General features: G+C 41.9%; 1 protein-coding gene across 2 annotated transcripts in view; it reads left to right on the forward strand.

Annotated features, from left to right (window-relative positions):
* KLHDC1 (kelch domain containing 1) overlaps positions 1 to 12949 on the forward strand; it is a 71350-nt gene extending 58401 nt beyond the window's left edge. The window contains exons 12-14 of one of the 2 annotated variants that reach the window (XM_066277921.1): positions 1736 to 1788; positions 6952 to 7163; positions 12826 to 12949. In XM_066277921.1, the coding sequence (XP_066134018.1) occupies positions 1736 to 1788; positions 6952 to 7129 (231 nt within the window). In that variant the 3' untranslated portion in view covers positions 7130 to 7163; positions 12826 to 12949. Of the gene's footprint in view, positions 1 to 1735; positions 1789 to 6951; positions 8623 to 12825 lie in introns of those variants that run through there. The other variant, XM_066277919.1, reaches the window with a different exon arrangement.
* The last annotated feature ends 4237 nt before the right edge of the window (positions 12950 to 17186 follow it).

Here is a 17186-nt window from a genome sequence, read left to right on the forward strand (position 1 = left end):
TCTGTCCCTGTCTATCCCTCTCTCTGACTCACTCTCTGTCTCTGTAAAAAATAAATAAATAAAATTAAAAAAAAAAAAAAAAACTGGCCTGACCAGGCGTGGTACAGTGGATAGAGAGTCAGACTGGGATGTGGAGGACCCAGGTTCGAGACCCCGAGGTCGCCACCTTGAGTGCGGGCTCATCTGGTTTGAGCAAAGCTCACCAGCTTGGACCCAAGGTCACTGGCTCGAGCAAGGGGTTACTTGGTCTGCTGAAGGCCCACGGTCAAGGCACATATGAGAAAGCAATCAATGAACAACTAAAGTGTCACTATGAAAAACTAATGATTGATGCCTCTCATCTGTCTCCATTCCTGTCTGTCTGTCCCTATCTATCCCTCTCTCCCTGTTTCTATAAAAAAAATAGATAAAACTAAGGTCAAAGGAATAAATGAGTAGCATTTGGAGAATATAGTGTTTTTACTACTAGCACCTTGTTAAGTGCAGAGCAGGGTGGCCACACTCCTCCTCTGGATGTAATGGGACAGGCATTCAGGACTGGCCACTCTGGTTTGCACAGAACACTTGGGCATGCACGACTGAGCCTTCGGGGATGGGGTGGGTGCAACAAGCCAGGGTCCACCCAACGGGGCACCAGCTCCCTTTCTCCCTTCAGGCATAGTTCTCGCCACAGTTGTTTCCACAGAGTGGCCTAGTGAACCTTGAAGTAAGGCAGCTTCTCTAAAGGGAACTTGGTGTATTTCATAGTTCTGGGCCTCCAATTTAAATGTTACATGTATTGAAAATTTCAGAACTTTCTTTGAGAATTAAAGTCTTTACTTAGGATACATATTTTATCATGAAAATAAGAATTTTGATTAAAATTGTGATTATAAATTATGAAATTCTAAAGACGTATTGGAAAGGAGTGGAGAACTTTTCTGCTGACTCTTCCACGTTAACTTTTTTTTTTTTACAGAGACAGAGAGAGAGTCAGATGGGGACAGACAGACAGGAACAGAAAAAGATGAGAAGCATCAACCACCAGTTTTTTTTTGTTGTTGCGGCACCTTAGTTGTTCATTGACTGCCCTCTCATATGTACCCTGACCGTGGGGCTACAGCAGACCAAGTAACCCCTTGCTCTAGCCAGAGACCTTGGGTCCAAGCTCAAGTCAGATGAGCCCATGCTCAAGCTGGCGACCTTGGGGTCTCGAACCTGGGTCCTCTGTATCCCAGTCCGACGCTCTATCCACTGCACCACCACCTGGTCAGGCTTCCATGTTAACTTTTAGCTGAGAGAGTCATATTCAGAAAACCTTCTGGGTCTGCGATTTTCAAATTAAGAACTCCCAAGAAATTCTGGGACCACTTGGAAAAGGGACATGGGGTAAGGAGGAGATTTAAAAATAACAGTCATTTGGAAGAAAAAGGCTCTGCTTAATAAAAAAATCCACTATTATTCTCATTTTGAACTCACTGTTCTAGGAGAAAAACATGTTTCTGATTTTTAAATTTGCAATTATATAAACTGGTTAGGAAAAAATTGGGTCACTGAAAAACCGGTAACCACGTATCTGGTTTGTGTAAACACAGATGCGTGTATGTCTGTGCATGCGTGTGTACGTGAGTGTCCAGAGCTGGAGAGAGGTCTACTTGCTGCTTCATATAATTTCTTTTACCAAATTAAAAATTCAATTATTAATGCATGGTTGTTTTTATCAAAAACCTTGACAACTCCCTTTTCTGTTGATTAGGGTCACTGTAATGATTTACTGATCTTTCAAACACAACCTTATTCACTATTCAGGTAGGTAAATTCATTATTTTTCATATATATGCTATTAATATATGATAATTTCTTTACTTTGTAATATTTTCCAGGTAGTTTATGACTTGCATTTAAGAAAATGTTTAAGTTGTCCTAAAGGTATAATCAAATTTGTAATCATGAACCATACACTGACATTATTTTGAAAAGTTAAAATATACAGAATACTGTAATCATATTTTTGCTTTGCTTGTAAAGTTGCATTTAGTTCATATGGAAATATTAAACATACTATATTTTCCTGATTCTAAACTTGATTTTTTCCTATTTTAACTTTTCTGAATTCAGAGTGTAAACACACATACATGCATTTAATTTAGTAGAATTTCTTTTTTTATATCCCCAAAGCTGTTATTAAATTTGTACTGTGACTTATAGTGTCTTAGCTCATATGCACTTGCTTTGAAAGGGGTACATACATTTGTGGGAGGATTGTGGAAGAAACCCTATTTCTGCCTGTGAGAGCTGGGAAGAAGGGTTTGCATGAAGCAGAAGTTGCCCTGGAGAGAGAGAGAGAGAGAGACACACACACACACACACACACACTTGTACATACATGGTGTGCTCCGGAAACTGATTTCTCCAATATTCCTAGGATATAAGTGAGGAGGGGGGTGGACAAGAAACTAGAGGCCATATGTCGTTTAGCACTTTGTTTCTCGAGCAGAGCAGCTTACCCCATCTTATAGGAGATCAAGAAGCACTGACAAATTTGGAGCAGAGGAATATCACGAATTAGAACAGTCTGCTGGCAATAGTGTGGATGAGAGACGGGAGGGCTATGGGATGGGGATGGGACAGTTGGCAGGGACTGTTTCTGTGGTCAGCATAGAGTGAGGGTCCGATCTTGGAGAAAGGAGAGAGTTGGGGATAGTGAGAAGGGAAAGTGGGCTTGGTAGTTGAATTGATGCCAAGGGAAAGAGGAGAGGAGGAGTAATGACAGAGAATAGGGGAAAGGCAGTGGGTTTCAAGGGGGATGGGGTAGAAATGGTAAACTTGTTTTTTTTTTGTTTTTTGGGTTTTTTTTGTATTTTTCTGAAGCTGGAAATGGGGAGGCAGTCAGACAGACTCCTGCATGCGCCCAACCGGGATCCACCCGGCATGCCCACCAGGGGACGATGCTCTGCCCATCCGGGGCGTCGCTCTGTCGCAACCAGAGCCACTCTAGCGCCTGAAGCAGAGGCCACAGAGCCATCCTCAGCGCCCGGGCCAACTTTGCTCCAATGGAGCCTCAGCTGCGGGAGGGGAAGAGAGAGACAGAGAGGAAGGAGCGGGGGAGGGGTGGAGAAGCAGATGGGCGCTTCTCCTATGTGCCCTGGCCGGGAATCGAATCTGGGATTCCTGCATGCCAGGCCGACGCTCTACCACTGAGCAAACTGGCCAGGTAAACTTGGTTTTTTGGACATATTGAGTTTGAAGTGCTTATGGGACCTCTAAGTGGAGCTATCCATTAAATAGTTAACATGTGGAGAGAGGTCTGGGTTGGACTTAATGGTTTAAGACATGCTGGAGTGTGAATGGGTAGGGTTAACCCTGCCCAGGAAGAGTTCCAAGAGAAAGGATGAAGCAAGCCACTGAGCATTAAGAGCTCACAGTGTTTTGAGGGGCAGGTGCAGGAAAAGGAGGCAGAGTGAGTGACTGGAGACGTCAAAGGTGGACCAGGAGATAACAGGAGCACAAACCTGAGGGAGGAAAGGATTCAAAGTGGAGAGAATACTTACTGTAAAGGGGTCACAGAATATCTGGGTTGAAAAGTGCCTTGGGGTTTGGCAGAACTAGGAGGTTGTTGGTAAGGGGAGCTGGAAGCCAGGCCAACTTGGGGATGAGCACCAAGACTAAGAAGGGGCACACATGTTTGCTTCATGCTGGCGGGAAGAGAGTGGGGGAGAGTTGTTGGAAACACAAAAGTGAAGCAACATGAGCAGAGCAGGGTCCTGAGAGGGTGGATTTGAGCTAACAGGTAACTGAATTGCCCCTTGATGGGAACAAGAATACTTTGAAAATAGTGGGGAAAGAAAAAGTTCAGATATAAAGTCAGGAGACTGTGTTGGCTGGGGCAGGGCTCTGAGAAATCTGAGCTGATGATGAGGTCATCCGATAGGAAGAAGGGAGGTGAGGATGGGAACTAAACGAAAGTGGTCAGATTGGAAAGCTGTGGCAGGGGCTGGGGATGGGGACCTGGATGTCTAGGTGGTCATGCTGAGCATGCAGAGGGTGTGCTGAGATGGTAGATTTGCCATCGCATGTAGTAGGCCCTGTCTCGGCGACACGGTCTGCTGCACTCCAAGCGGCCAGGCTGCAGGTGCAGGAAGGAGACAGTTGTTTGAATGTGCCCATGGTTGGGGTTTAGCCAGGATGCTGCACCAGAGGGAAAGCGGATGGTAGATTCAAAGTACATGTGGAGGAGGCTGGAAAGAAAGTTAAAACTGGAGGGGTCTTATTATTTGGTAAACCAGGGAGAATCAAAATTAAAAGGATGCAAGGATGATGGTCTAGGAAGAGGACATGGAAGTTTAAAGTTTCAGAGGTAGAACTGTCCTAAATGAGGTTATGAAGAATAAAAGTGGTTTTCCCCACAGATGTGAAGATGAGTCAAGAGACAAGATCGTGGTGATCCAGGGCCAATGTCTTCAATACGGGGTGGGGGGGAGGTGGGGGTTGCTGGATGGCAACACCTGAGGGTACAAGTACAGCAAGCTGGAAGCAGCCATGGCTGGCACTGGCTCCCCACCGTGCAAGCAGAGGCCAGGGAACATTTGTGCCCTTTTTTCAAGAGGGCTATGCACAAAGCAATTTTCTTAGATTTTAATGAAAGCTAGAACAAAAAGTCAGAGGCAGCAGGGATGTTTATAGACACAACTGATGTTCCAAAAAGCATGAATAAAGGTTTGGAAGGGAATGTGGTTCATGCACACAGACCCAGGGAAAGGTACTGGGGCTGAAAATCTTCCCCATGAGCAGAGGGCAGAGAGAGACTGAAGAAAGAGGCTGCTACTCCAGCCCATTGGTTAATGGAGTCAATTGAGGGAAATGCACATGGGAGGAGCACCGTGGGCGGCTGTGATATGAACTGGATCCCCATACCCTTGACATGGAAGAATTATATGGGATAAAGGAGCAGACAGTCATGGGTAGGCAAGCGTGAATGCTGCCAACGACAGTAAATTGATTTACATGCTTGTCCAGCTCAAGACAATGGTCTCTTCCAGGAACCAGTAGTACAAAACAGGGGAGGGACATGTTTTCTGTCATAACAAGCATCGATGAGGATCAGAAAGTCTCCAAGAGAGGGTTTGCCAGAAACACTCTCTTTATTCTGGTCCAGGTCCAAGCTCCCTGGCCAAGCAGCAGTCCCATCTTGTAACAGTCTTTCCTCCACGAATATAAACAGTGATGGGGAAGATAAGCCAGTATGGAAATTAGAGGAAGCAAAGGACTCACTAGAGGGGCCTGTGTTGAGGCTGGGACTCAGGGTGACCATCAGTCAGGCTTCTTGGTATCACCCTTTGCACCTAGTACAGTGCCTCTGTGAGTGGGTGCAGGCCTCTTTGATGCTGAGCATATCAAAGCTTGAATATATCAGGAATTTAGTAGCATTTATTGTGTGAAGTATGTTCAGCACAAGTAGTCCACAGTGCAGCAAGGGTGATAATCATTTTATTTTAAATTTGAAGTCAGAAGGCATTCAGCACTCCCTGGGGGAAAAAACAGGGGTGAACAGGACATGCTTCCTCTGTAACGAATCTTATTTCCCTCCTCTGGAGCTTTGTTGGTGTGGTCCCTCTACCTGGAGCACCTTCGCGTGTTTCCTTTGTTGAGATTTTCGTTGTCTTAGCGTAGACCTCCCATCTGGAAAGTTCCCCTGGCTTTCAAAGGTTTTCTTGGTTACTTTTCCTGTCTGATTCCCATAGGACCTGTACCCAGCATGGGGATTTTATTTTGACTCAGTCACAACACTTATAACACTTTATTGTTGTTGTTTTTTTCTCACTAAATTGTCATTTTCTGGAAGGTTGAAATAGAGTTTTTCTCAGTGTAGGGTTTCCTACTCCCAAACATGTAGCGCACACTAATAAATATTTGTTGCATCAGTGAACGGAAGGTAACTGCAGAAGCTCTCTCCTGTCCAGCTCTCCCCATCCTGCCTTGTGGAAGGGGCTCAGGAGCTGCAGTGTCTCCATAGCAGCAGAGACAAGATTCATTTCATTTTCTTTTACTTCTGTTTCGATGTGGAGTGTGCTCACTTTCCTTCTTATTGGGAGTTTCTGCAGAGTAGAGAGAAAAGGTTTCATGCACACTTGGAAGAAGAAAGATGTCAATCTCTAGAGTGTAAGTCCCTGGAAAAATGACAACTGAGATGAACCACTGCAGAATCCAATGAATCTATTTTTAAAACCATTATAAAATACTTACCTTTTTGAATTAAAGTATATCAGTAGAAACAGATACTTTTTTTGATGGTTCCTATCTTAAGTTTCCTTTGGTTTTAAACAACAAAACCCTCTTTAAGGTAGCTTACGATAAAAAGGGGATTGTTTTTGTGAGACCCTGCTTTCTTGTATAATCAAAGGGAAAAGATGAAGTCCGAGCCCCCAACCCAGGAGAACCTCTGGTGGTCTCTTTGCTCCTTCCGTGTCACTGCTCCATTCCTCTCCTCAGACCTCTCTCTGGGGCAACTGAAGTCAAGTGTGCACTCCAGGGCAGACACTGGTAGAGCGATCTGGGAGGACCAGGCCACTTCAGGTCAAAATGGGTGTCAGATGTTTCATGTTGGAGTGATGCAAGGAAAAGACAGTTCCCGGAGATGACTCATTGGGCTGCAAGGGGTGGAAAGGGGTCTGCTGCAGACTGACCTGCTTTGAAATTAATTCTGAATCTCTTTTACCTAGAGAACATTATGCATGGTAAGTTGTAATTTCCATTTCCGTTGGATTTCGGTCAGATACAGTCTATGTGCTATGAATACATTACAATTATTGTGGTGCTCTGGGAAGAACATATATGCTATCATGTTCAAACAGTACAAAGGAAATACATCATTATGCAAAACTTTTATAATGATATTTATTTTTAAGAAACTCACCTCTATACATTTTATATTATAACTTAAAAGCGAATAATTCTGTTGTGCTTTGTTTACAGGTCATGCCTTGACTGCTTTGGTAAAAATGCTGTACTTTTAGAAAGTCAAATATCTTTATTACCTCCAAAACTTCTGCAACAAGTACTCAAAAAGATCACATTTTGGGCTGCTGCTAGCCACTGGGAAGAACAAAGAGCTGAGAAAGAAGAGACAGAAGACAAGTATCGGGAGCAATAGCAATTAGGTTATCTACTCTATACATTTAATATGTGTAAGCATTGTATTTTATTTTATTTTTTTACAGAGACAGAGTCAAAAAGAGGGATAGACAGGGACAGACAGACAGTAACAGAGAGAGATGAGAAGCATCAATCATTAGTTTTTCGTTGTGCATTGCAACACCTTAATTGTTCACTGATTGCTTTCTCATACGTGCCTTGACCGCGGGCCTTCAGCAGACCAAGTAACCCCTTGCTTGAGCCAGCGACCTTGGGCTCAAGCTGGTGAGCTTTTGCTCAAACCAGATGAGCCCTCCCTCAAGCTGGCGACCTCAGGGTCTCGAACCTGGGTCTTCCGCATCCCAGTCCGACGCTTTATCCACTGCGCCACCGCCCGGTCAGACAGTGTAAGCATTTTAATCAGACTGTACATTTACCCACAACTTGGAGGCTTTCTTGAGAAGATAAAATTTGAAGCAAAGACACCATATTGAAGTGATTACATGACATGGGAGAGATGGGAATGAGAGGTTCATGGCAGATTAATTTATATTCTTAAATAACTTCCTTATAAGCTGCAGAAAAAAACAGACTTTCTGAAAGTAAGTACAATGGTAGGGGATTTGAACTCACTGTATACTCATTATTGGAAAGATTATGCAAATTTGAAGAAAATAAGAATTACTCAAGGACTTTTAGAAATCCCTCAACATAATGACATATTAGAAAAAATAGATTTTCTCAAGTCACTTTAAAATTACCTAGAGCTTCTTGTTAAATAACTCATTTTTTAAAAATTTTATTTATTCATTTTTAGAGAGGAGAGAGAGAGGGAGAGAGAGAAACAGAGAGAGAGAAGGGGGAGGAGCTGGAAGCATCAACTCCCAAACCAGGCAAGCCCAGGGTTTCGAACCGGCGACCTCAGCATTCCCAGGTTGACACTTTATCCATTGCGCCACCACAGGTCAGGCCTAAATAACTCATTTAAGTAACACTTCCTTAAATGACTAATACAACTGGCCAAAGTCATAAAACAGGCACACACTTGTGTGGTTACACACTGGTATGGTTACATGATGAACACCCACCCTTTTAGCACTCAGCTAGACAAGCATCACTGTAGTTTCAAGTTTTCCTGAAACCTTTATATGAGGAGGGAAAGGACTGTATTCAACTGCTGTTCATTACCCCTAAGTTATTCACTTGTCCAATTTTAAATATATACTGAAACTGTGGTTTTAAAATATCTAAGGTGGAGGTTTATGTGTCATACAGGCTTTGACATATTGAGTTAGCAGTATATTAACTTTTGAGACATGAAAATACATTTTGCTTTGGAAGAGTGCTTCTAACATGATTTTCATCACTAATGAAATGGAGTGGTAGTCTACCTTTATCAAAACCCCTCCGTTTGGCCCACACCATTCTACACAAAATTGATGTTTCCCATGTGTTTTTAATATTGACTGCCTATACAGAAATAAAACACCATATCTTTTTTTTTTTTTTTTCATTTTTCTGAAGCTGGAAACAGGGAGAGACAGACAGACTCCCGCATGCGCCCGACCGGGATCCACCCGGCACGCCCACCAGGGGCGACGCTCTGCCCACCAGGGGGCGATGCTGTGCCCATCCTGGGCGTCGCCATATTGCGACCAGAGCCATTCTAGCGCCTGAGGCAGAGGCCACAGAGCCATCCCCAGCGCCCGGGCCATCCTTGCTCCAATGGAGCCTTGGCTGCGGGAGGGGAAGAGAGAGACAGAGAGGAAAGCGCGGCGGAGGGGTGGAGAAGCAAATGGGCTCTTCTCCTGTGTGCCCTGGCCGGGAATCGAACCCGGGTCCTCCGCACGCTAGGCTGACGCTCTACCGCTGAGCCAACCGGCCAGGGCTAAACACCATATCTTTATAGTCTTAAAAAGAGTACTTTGCCATAATTAAGAAGATTCCTACTATCACAGTCATACCCTTTCACTAAATTATTAATAACAATGTATTACTAAAAGGTTTGGTATATAAAATTACTCTCTACAATACCACCATACAAGTTATCTCTGAAATTTAAAATGTTAGAGCAAATATATTTCTCTATTGAATACATGTGTAATTTATAATGAAAATTATAGTAGTTTGTAGTCTCTGATTAAATTTTAGAAGTATTTTATATATATATGTATTGTATTTTGAATGTGTAAAGCTTCTATTTATGTATTGAAATATTTTGTTTGTATTTTATTTATTATGCAAATTATGTAATTTAACTATTTTCCCAGTTTTGTTAGTGTAAACCAGTCATTAGAGTTGATTGTACAAACAATAGTTCATTGTGAGTTTTCATTTTTTCTTACTATTTTTAGGCTGAATAACAGATTTAGAAAATGAATCTCATGGGTAATATATATCCTAGAAGTAATTGTTTTATTATTGTGATCTTCAGTATCATCATTTCATTTAAGGGGAAAATATCAAAACCTATTAGATAGTGATGGATAACATTGAGTGGAATGAACTTTTTTTGTGTGTATGACAGAGATAGAGAGAGGGACAGATAGGGACAGACAGACCAGAAGGGAGAGAGAGATGAGAAGCATCAATTCTTCATTGCAGCACCTTAGTTTCTCATTGATTACTTTCTCATATGTGCCTTGACCGGGGGCTACAGCAGACCAAGTGACCCCTTGCTCAAGCCAGCGACCTTGGCTCAAGCTGGTGAGCCTTGCTCAAACCAGATGACCCCGTACTCAAGCTGGTGACCTTGGGGTTTTGAACCTGGGTCCTCCGCATCCCAGTCCGAAGGTCTATCTACTGTGCCACCGCTTGGTCAGGCTGGAATGAACACTTTTTAAAAAATGAATCCTGAATTATGCAAATGCCTCCTCTAGCCTCTTAGTAAAGCACTTCTGCTTTTAAATGGTTTACTTACAACTTTAAAAGTTGGATTAGGCCTGACCTGTGGTGGCGCAGTGGATAAAGCATCGACCTGGAAATGCTGAGGTTGCCGGTTCGAAACCCTGGGCTTGCCTGGTCAAGGCACATATGGGAGTTGATGCTTTCTGCTCCTACCCCCCTTCTCTCACTCCTCTCTCTCTCTCCTTTCTAAAATGAATAAATAAATAAATAAATAAAATTAAAAAAAAAAGTTGGATTAGACCCTCAAAATACACACCAACATTCAGGCTTCAAGAGAACGAAAATCTACATATATTATCTATGGCACAGGTAACTGAAAATATATGTCTTAAGGTAGCCCCTTAGTGGGAGTGGAAGAGAATTCTGATCTTCACCTTCAGCTTCTGGAACTTGGCTTACACCAAGGCTCTCCTGCTCTTAAGGAGTTGTAGAAATTCTGGGAGCAGGCAAAGCCAGTTTTGAAGTTTGGTGGGCAAGCGGTGTTCTTTCCCTTTTTATCACCAACTGATGGCTTACAATCAACTTTTGTGCTGTTGACCTTCATAGCATATAGGAGCCCAAGGCAATTGCAGCCTCATAACATTAGCTCTGAATTCTTCCTTGTGGGCTCTTTGAAAGACGATTCTAGAAGGTATTGTTCAGGTGGTTTACAAACAGGTCTCTAGTCTGGTTCTCAAGGAAAAAGAATTTCTGGCCTGCTTTATTATGTCTCTCAGGATATTCTTTAGTTGTCGGGAAGGGTTCTCTTTTGGTACTATTTTTAGTATGAGATAGTAAATAGCACATCAAAATTAGTTTACATTTTTTTCCAAGTAGTATTTTTGCACAAACATCTTTTAAAAATTATTAGCCTTTTGACAGAATCTTAAGATATCCTTTAGAATTTCAAATTGTCAGTGCAGGCACAAAGTGATTGTTTTCACATGTACATACGTGTGAGAGAAAAATAGAAACTAAGAATAATTTTCAGTGTAGTATATACTGTCTGAAAGTTAAAATTCTGATTTCAGAACATTTTTGAAGGAAAAGAAGCAATTTTAGGAAACAAATGATGCCCTTGTGCACCTTTTTTTGGTGCCTGTTTCTTTTCCATTGTATTAATGTGATTCAACTGGAATTTTCAGTTTGATGAAGTTTCTATACAGCTGTGGCTACAGGAAGAACATTTTTTTTTCCAGGTTATCTTGTCATTTAGTTCTGTTGCATACCCATCCCCCAAAGAGAGATCGTCCTCTGACACCCTCTATCCAGTTTTCTTTGTACCCCTCCCCCTCCCCCTCTCCTCCCCCCACCCCCCGTAACCACCCCACGCCTGTCCATGTCTCTTAGTCTCGTTTTTATGTCCCACCAGTGTATGGAATCCTGCAGTTCTTGTTTTTTTCTGATTCACTTATTTTACTCCGCATAATGTTATCAAGATTTCACCATTCTGCTGTAAATGATCCGATGTCATCATTTCTTCTAGCTGAATAGTATACCATGGTGTATATGTGCCCCATCTTCTTTATCCAGTCTTCTATTTTTTTTTTTTACAGTGATTAAAAGCCTTTAAGCAAACTCTTGGCCAATACAGCCAGAATCCATAAAAGAGTAGTGTCCTCAACATGTTCACCAAGTCCAAGTTGGCCCCATTCACCATGCCAAATTCCTGAAAAATGCAACCCAACCACAGTTTAGTCTGTTAGGAGCTGTCACAGGGAGCAGGAGTCCAGGAAAAGTCCACATCCAGGAAAAGTCCTCATGGCACTGGAATTGTCACCATTCTATACTTTGCAGCTCATGTCCAAGTCCCAATGACCGCTGCTTCTAGCTGGTAATGATTCAGGTAGACTGGAAAAGCCATTTGCAGCATGCATGGATATGGAGCTTCTGTTCTCCTCTGCCTGGAGAGATGAGTCCAGGTTGCTTTTCCCTGGAGCTCTGTGACTGGCGTGGTCAAGAGAACCTTGGGATACACTAAGCTGGGTGGCAAAGGTAGATTCATAATAGTAGTTGGCAAAAGGATGAAAGAGAGCTCTAGCCTGACCTGTGGTGGCGCAGTGGATAAAGTGTCGACCTGGAAATGCTGAGGTCGCCGGTTTGAAACCCTGGGCTTGCCTGGTCGAGGCACATACGGGAGTTGATGCTTCCAGCTCCTCCCCCTTTCTCTCTCTCTGTCTCTCCTCTCTCTCTGTCTCTGTCTCTCCCTCTCGAATAAATAAAAAAAATTTTTAAAAAAAGAAAGAGAACTCTAAAATAGGAGTAGGTCCCAGCCTGAAATATGAGTGGGGCATTGAGGTAGGAGGGATAAAGGAAACACTATATATTAAGCAAAGCAACAGAAAATAGGACTATCAACACCCACAACAGAGATCTTTGAGGGAAGAATAAAAAACCTGACTATTCAGGCAAAACATAGTTAAGTGACCCTTGTGCAAATGAGATCAGTTTACCCGCTTCTTGGAAGAAATACCCTAGGCTCGTCCACAGTGTCGTAGATGGGGCCGACAGCCCTGGGCACCTTCAGTCTTCAGTGGCTAACCCCAGCATTCTGGGCAAGGTTAGGTCATAGGTGGCTGGAGCAGGGCTGGAAGAGACTGAACCCTCCCTTAGAGGAGCGAGGGGGAAGCCTACCTTCCAGTGTCCTTGTCTCCTCACAGCAGAGGCATGTAAGCCTGGCAGGCTTTAGCTCAATGACCTTCCTTTCCACTATTGAAGTAGGACCCAGATGGCATCCTATGAGACCCCTTTGGGGCGGTGGAGCCTTTAAGGGTATATCCTAAAAGCTGGTAGTTCCCCTGATCTCTATTGGGCTATTTTTGCCTCTAGGTATCTTAAAAGCCATGCTCAGAAGATCTCGCTGAGGAGTTTGAGGATCCTCATCCACCTATATAAATCTTTTCCATATATCTGGAGCTATTTGGAAAAAGACAAAACAGTGTTATTAGCTGGATCTAATAAAGAAGGTAGTAGTTTGCAGGCGAAAAAGATTTGGTGTCTCCTGTTCATCAGCATTCAAAAGAAATGTAATTTTTTTTTTTTTAAGTAAGAAGCATGATATGGTAGACCCATAGGAGTTCCAGGATATGACTATCCCCTTTTAATTTTTTTTTAAAATTGAACTTAAAATGTTTGCTGAGTACACTTTAATAATACCTTAACTTTAAAGACTGTAAGCATGACAAAATACAGTAAATGCTTTTGCTGCATATGCAGGAGCATTTTCAGTTTAGCCAGTTTAGGAAATCCAATAACAGAACAATGTATACAGACAATGAGCTATAACATGCTTAGCAGCCTCTCCTGTTCTGACAGAGGTTACTATATATCCGGAATATGTATCCACTGTAATGTGGACATACGACTGTTTGCCAAATGAAGGTATATGAGTAACATGCATCTGCCAAAGTTGTCCTGGTAGGGGTCCTTGAGGGTTACCTCCAAATGAAGGGGCAGTATAGGACCCCTTGGACAGGATTTCCCAATCTGCTGTGCTGCTTCCCGAGAAAGTTGAAACTGTTTACACTGGGCTGCAGCGTTCTGGTGATGAATAGTATGAGACTGACTTGCTCGGTCTGTCATGGTTGCTCCATATAATTTTCTTTTGGGTAGCTTGATCAACAAGGGCATTCCTAGGCCCTAGCCGGTTGGCTCAGTGGTAGAGCATTGGCCTGGTGTGCAGGATTCCTGGGTTCGATTCCCAGTCAGAGCACACAGAAGAAGCACCCATCTACTTCTCCACCCCTCCCCCTCTCCTTCCTCTCCCTCCCTCTCCTCCCCTCCCGCAGCCAAGGCTCCACCAGAGTAAAGCAACCCGGGCACTAAGGATGGCCCCATGGCCTCTGCCTCAGGCGCTAGAATGGCTCTGGTTGCAACAGAGCAACACCCCAGATGGGAAGAGCATTCCCCCCTACCCCCGGTAGGCATGCCAGGTGGATCCCGGTCAGGCACACGCGGGAGTCTGTCTGACTGCCTCCCCATTTCCATCTTCAGAAAAATACAAAAAATAAATAAATAAAAGAAAAAATACAACCAAAAAAAAAAAAAAAAAAAGAAAGGGGGAAAAAAAAAGAAAAAAAAAGGGCATTCCCTTGTGCTAAAGCTCCAGGGAGCATGGAGTGAGCTTGAGTATATCCTATAAAACATGGAGCTCTATGTTTACATATAAGTCTTTGAAGAAGGAGGAACTGCTGAAAGTTTATCAGCATTTGTCCCTAAGACCGCAGTCTTTATAGTGGAAACACCATAAGTAAATATTTGCTGTCTGTCTATAGATTAAGGGGGGAATATGGCAAATGCTGAAAAGCCATGATCTTTGTGCCCCTCCCCTCCCCCAACCCCCTCCCTCTCCTCCACCCACCCTGTAACCCCAACACTGTTGTCCATGTCTCTGAGTCTCATCTTTATGTCCCACCTATATCTGGAATAATATAGTTCTTAGTTTTTTCTGATTTACTTCTTTTGCTCAGTATAATGTTATCAAGGCCCATCCATGTTGTTGTAAAAGATCCTATGTCGTCATTTCTTATGGCTGAGTAGTATTCCATAGTATTTATATACCAAAGCTTTTTAATCCACTCCTCCTCTGATGGACACTTGGGCTGTTTCCAGATCTTTGCTATTGTGAACAATGCTGCCATAAACATGGGGGTGCATTTCTTCTTTTAAAACAGTGCTATGGTGTTCTAGGGGTATATTCCTAACAGTGGTATAGCTGGGTCAAAAGGCGGTTCTATTTTTAATTTCTTGAGGAATCTCCATACTGATTTCCACAGTGGCTGCACCAGTCTGCATTCCCACCAGCAGTGCAGGAGGGTTCCCTTTTCTCCACATCCTCGCCAGCACTTACTCTGTGTTGTTTTATTGATGAGCGCCATTCTGACTGGTGTGAGGTGATATCTCATTGTGGTTTTAATTTGCATTTCTCTAATCATTAGTGATGTTGAACATTTTTTCATATGCCTATTGGCCATCTGTATATCCTCTTTGGAGAAGTGTCTATTCATTTCTTTTTCCCATTTTTGGATTGGATTGTTTGTCTTCCTGGTATTAAGTTTTACAAGTTTTTAAAAAATTTTTGGTTATTAACCCCTTATCAGACGTAATGTCAAATGTATTCTCCCATTGTGTAGTTTGTCTTTTTATTCTGTTCTTATTGTCTTTAGCTGTGCAAAAGCTTTTTAGTTTGATAAAGTCCCATTTGTTTATCCTGTCTTTTGTTTCACTTGCCTGTGGAGACAAATCGGCAAATATATTGCTGCGAGAGATGTCAGAGAGCTTACTGCCTATGTTTTCTTCTAAGATGCTTATGGTTTTACGGCTTACATTTAAGTCTTTTATCCATTTTGAGTTTATTTTTGTGAGTGGTGTAAGTTGGTGGTCTAGTTTCATTTTTTTTCAGGTAGCTGTCCAATTTTCCAAACACCATTTGTTGAAGAGGCTGTCTTTACTCCATTGTATTTTGTTACCTCCTTTGTCAAATATCTGTTGTCCATAGAGCTATGGGTTTATTTCTGGGTTCTCTGTTCTGTTCCATTGATTTATGTGCCTGTTCTTATGCCAGTACCATGCTGTTTTGAGTACAATGGCCTTATAATATAACTTGATATCTGGAAGTGTGATACCTCCCGCTTTTTTCTTCCTTTTCAAGATTGCTGAGGCTATTCGTGTTCTCTTTTGGTTCCATATAAATTTTTGGAATATGTGTTCTATATCTTTGAAGTAAGTCATTGGTATTTTAATCGGTATTGCATTGAATTTATAAATTGCTTTGGGTAATATAGACATTTTAATGATGTTTATTCTTCCTAACCATGAGCGCGGTATATGCCTCCACTTATTCATATCTTCCCTGATTTCTTTTATCAATGTTTTATAATTTTCCGAGTACAAGTCTTTAATCTTCTTGGTTAGATTTATTCCTAGGTACTTTATTTTTTTGGTTGCAATGGTAAGGGGGATTGATTCCTTGATTTCTCTTTCTGACAGTTCATTATTAGTGTATAAAAATGCCTCTGATTTCTGAGTATTGATTTTATATCCTGCCACCTTGCCGAATTCATTTATCAGGTCTAGTAGTTTTTTGACTGAGACTTTAGGGTTTTCTATATACAATATCATATCATATGCTAATAATGATAGTTTTACTTCTTCTTTTCCAATTTGGATGCCTTTTATTTCTTTTTCTTGTCTGATTGCTATGGCTAGGACTTCCAGAACTATGTTGAATAAGAGTGGTGAAAGGGGGCACCCCTGCCTTGTTCCTGATCTTAAGGGGATTTAATTTTTGCCCATTGAGTATGATGTTGGCTGTGGGTTTGTCATAGATGGCCTTTATCATGTTGATGTATGTTCCCTGTATTCCCACTTTGCTGAGAGTTTTAATCATGAATGGGTGCTGGACTTTATCAAATGCTTTTTCTGCATCTATTGAAATTATCATGTGGTTTTTCTCCTTTCTTTTGTTTATGTGATGAATCACATTGATTGATTTGCGAATATTGTACCAGCTTTGCCTCCCAAAAATAAATCCCAATTGATCATGGTGTATGATTTTTTTCATATATTGCTGGATCCGGTTTGCTAATATTTTGTTGAGGATTTTTGCATCTAAGTTCATCAGGGATATTGGCCTATAATTTTCTTTCTTTGTGTTGTCTTTGCCTGGTTTTGGAATCAGAATTAAGCTTGCCTCATAAAAGGACCTTGGAAATCTTCCTTCCTCTTGAATTTTGAAATAGCTTGAGAAGGATAGGAATTAGTTCTTCTTTGAATATTTGGTAGAATTCACTTGTGAAGCCATCAGGCCCAGGACTTTTCTGTTTTGGGAGTTTTTTGATAGCTGTTTCAATCTCATTTGTTGTAATTGGTCTGTTTAGGTTTTCTGATTCTTCCAGATTGATTTTTGGAAGATTATATGTTTCAAGGAATTTGTCCATTTCATCTAGGTTGTCTAGTTTTTTGGCGTACAGTTCTTCATAGTAGTTTCTTACAATATTTTGTATTTCTGTTGTGTCAGTTGTTATTTCTCCACTCTTGTTTCTAATTTTATTTATTTGAGTCCTCTCTCTTTTTTTCTTCATGAGTCTTGTTAAAGGTTCATCGATCTTGTTTACCTTTTCAAAGAACCAGCTCCTGGTTTCATTGATCTTCTGTATTGTTTCTTTATCCTCTATGTAATTTATTTCTGC

This window comes from Saccopteryx bilineata, chromosome 4 (assembly GCF_036850765.1).
Source record: "Saccopteryx bilineata isolate mSacBil1 chromosome 4, mSacBil1_pri_phased_curated, whole genome shotgun sequence".
NCBI lineage: Eukaryota > Metazoa > Chordata > Mammalia > Chiroptera > Emballonuridae > Saccopteryx > Saccopteryx bilineata.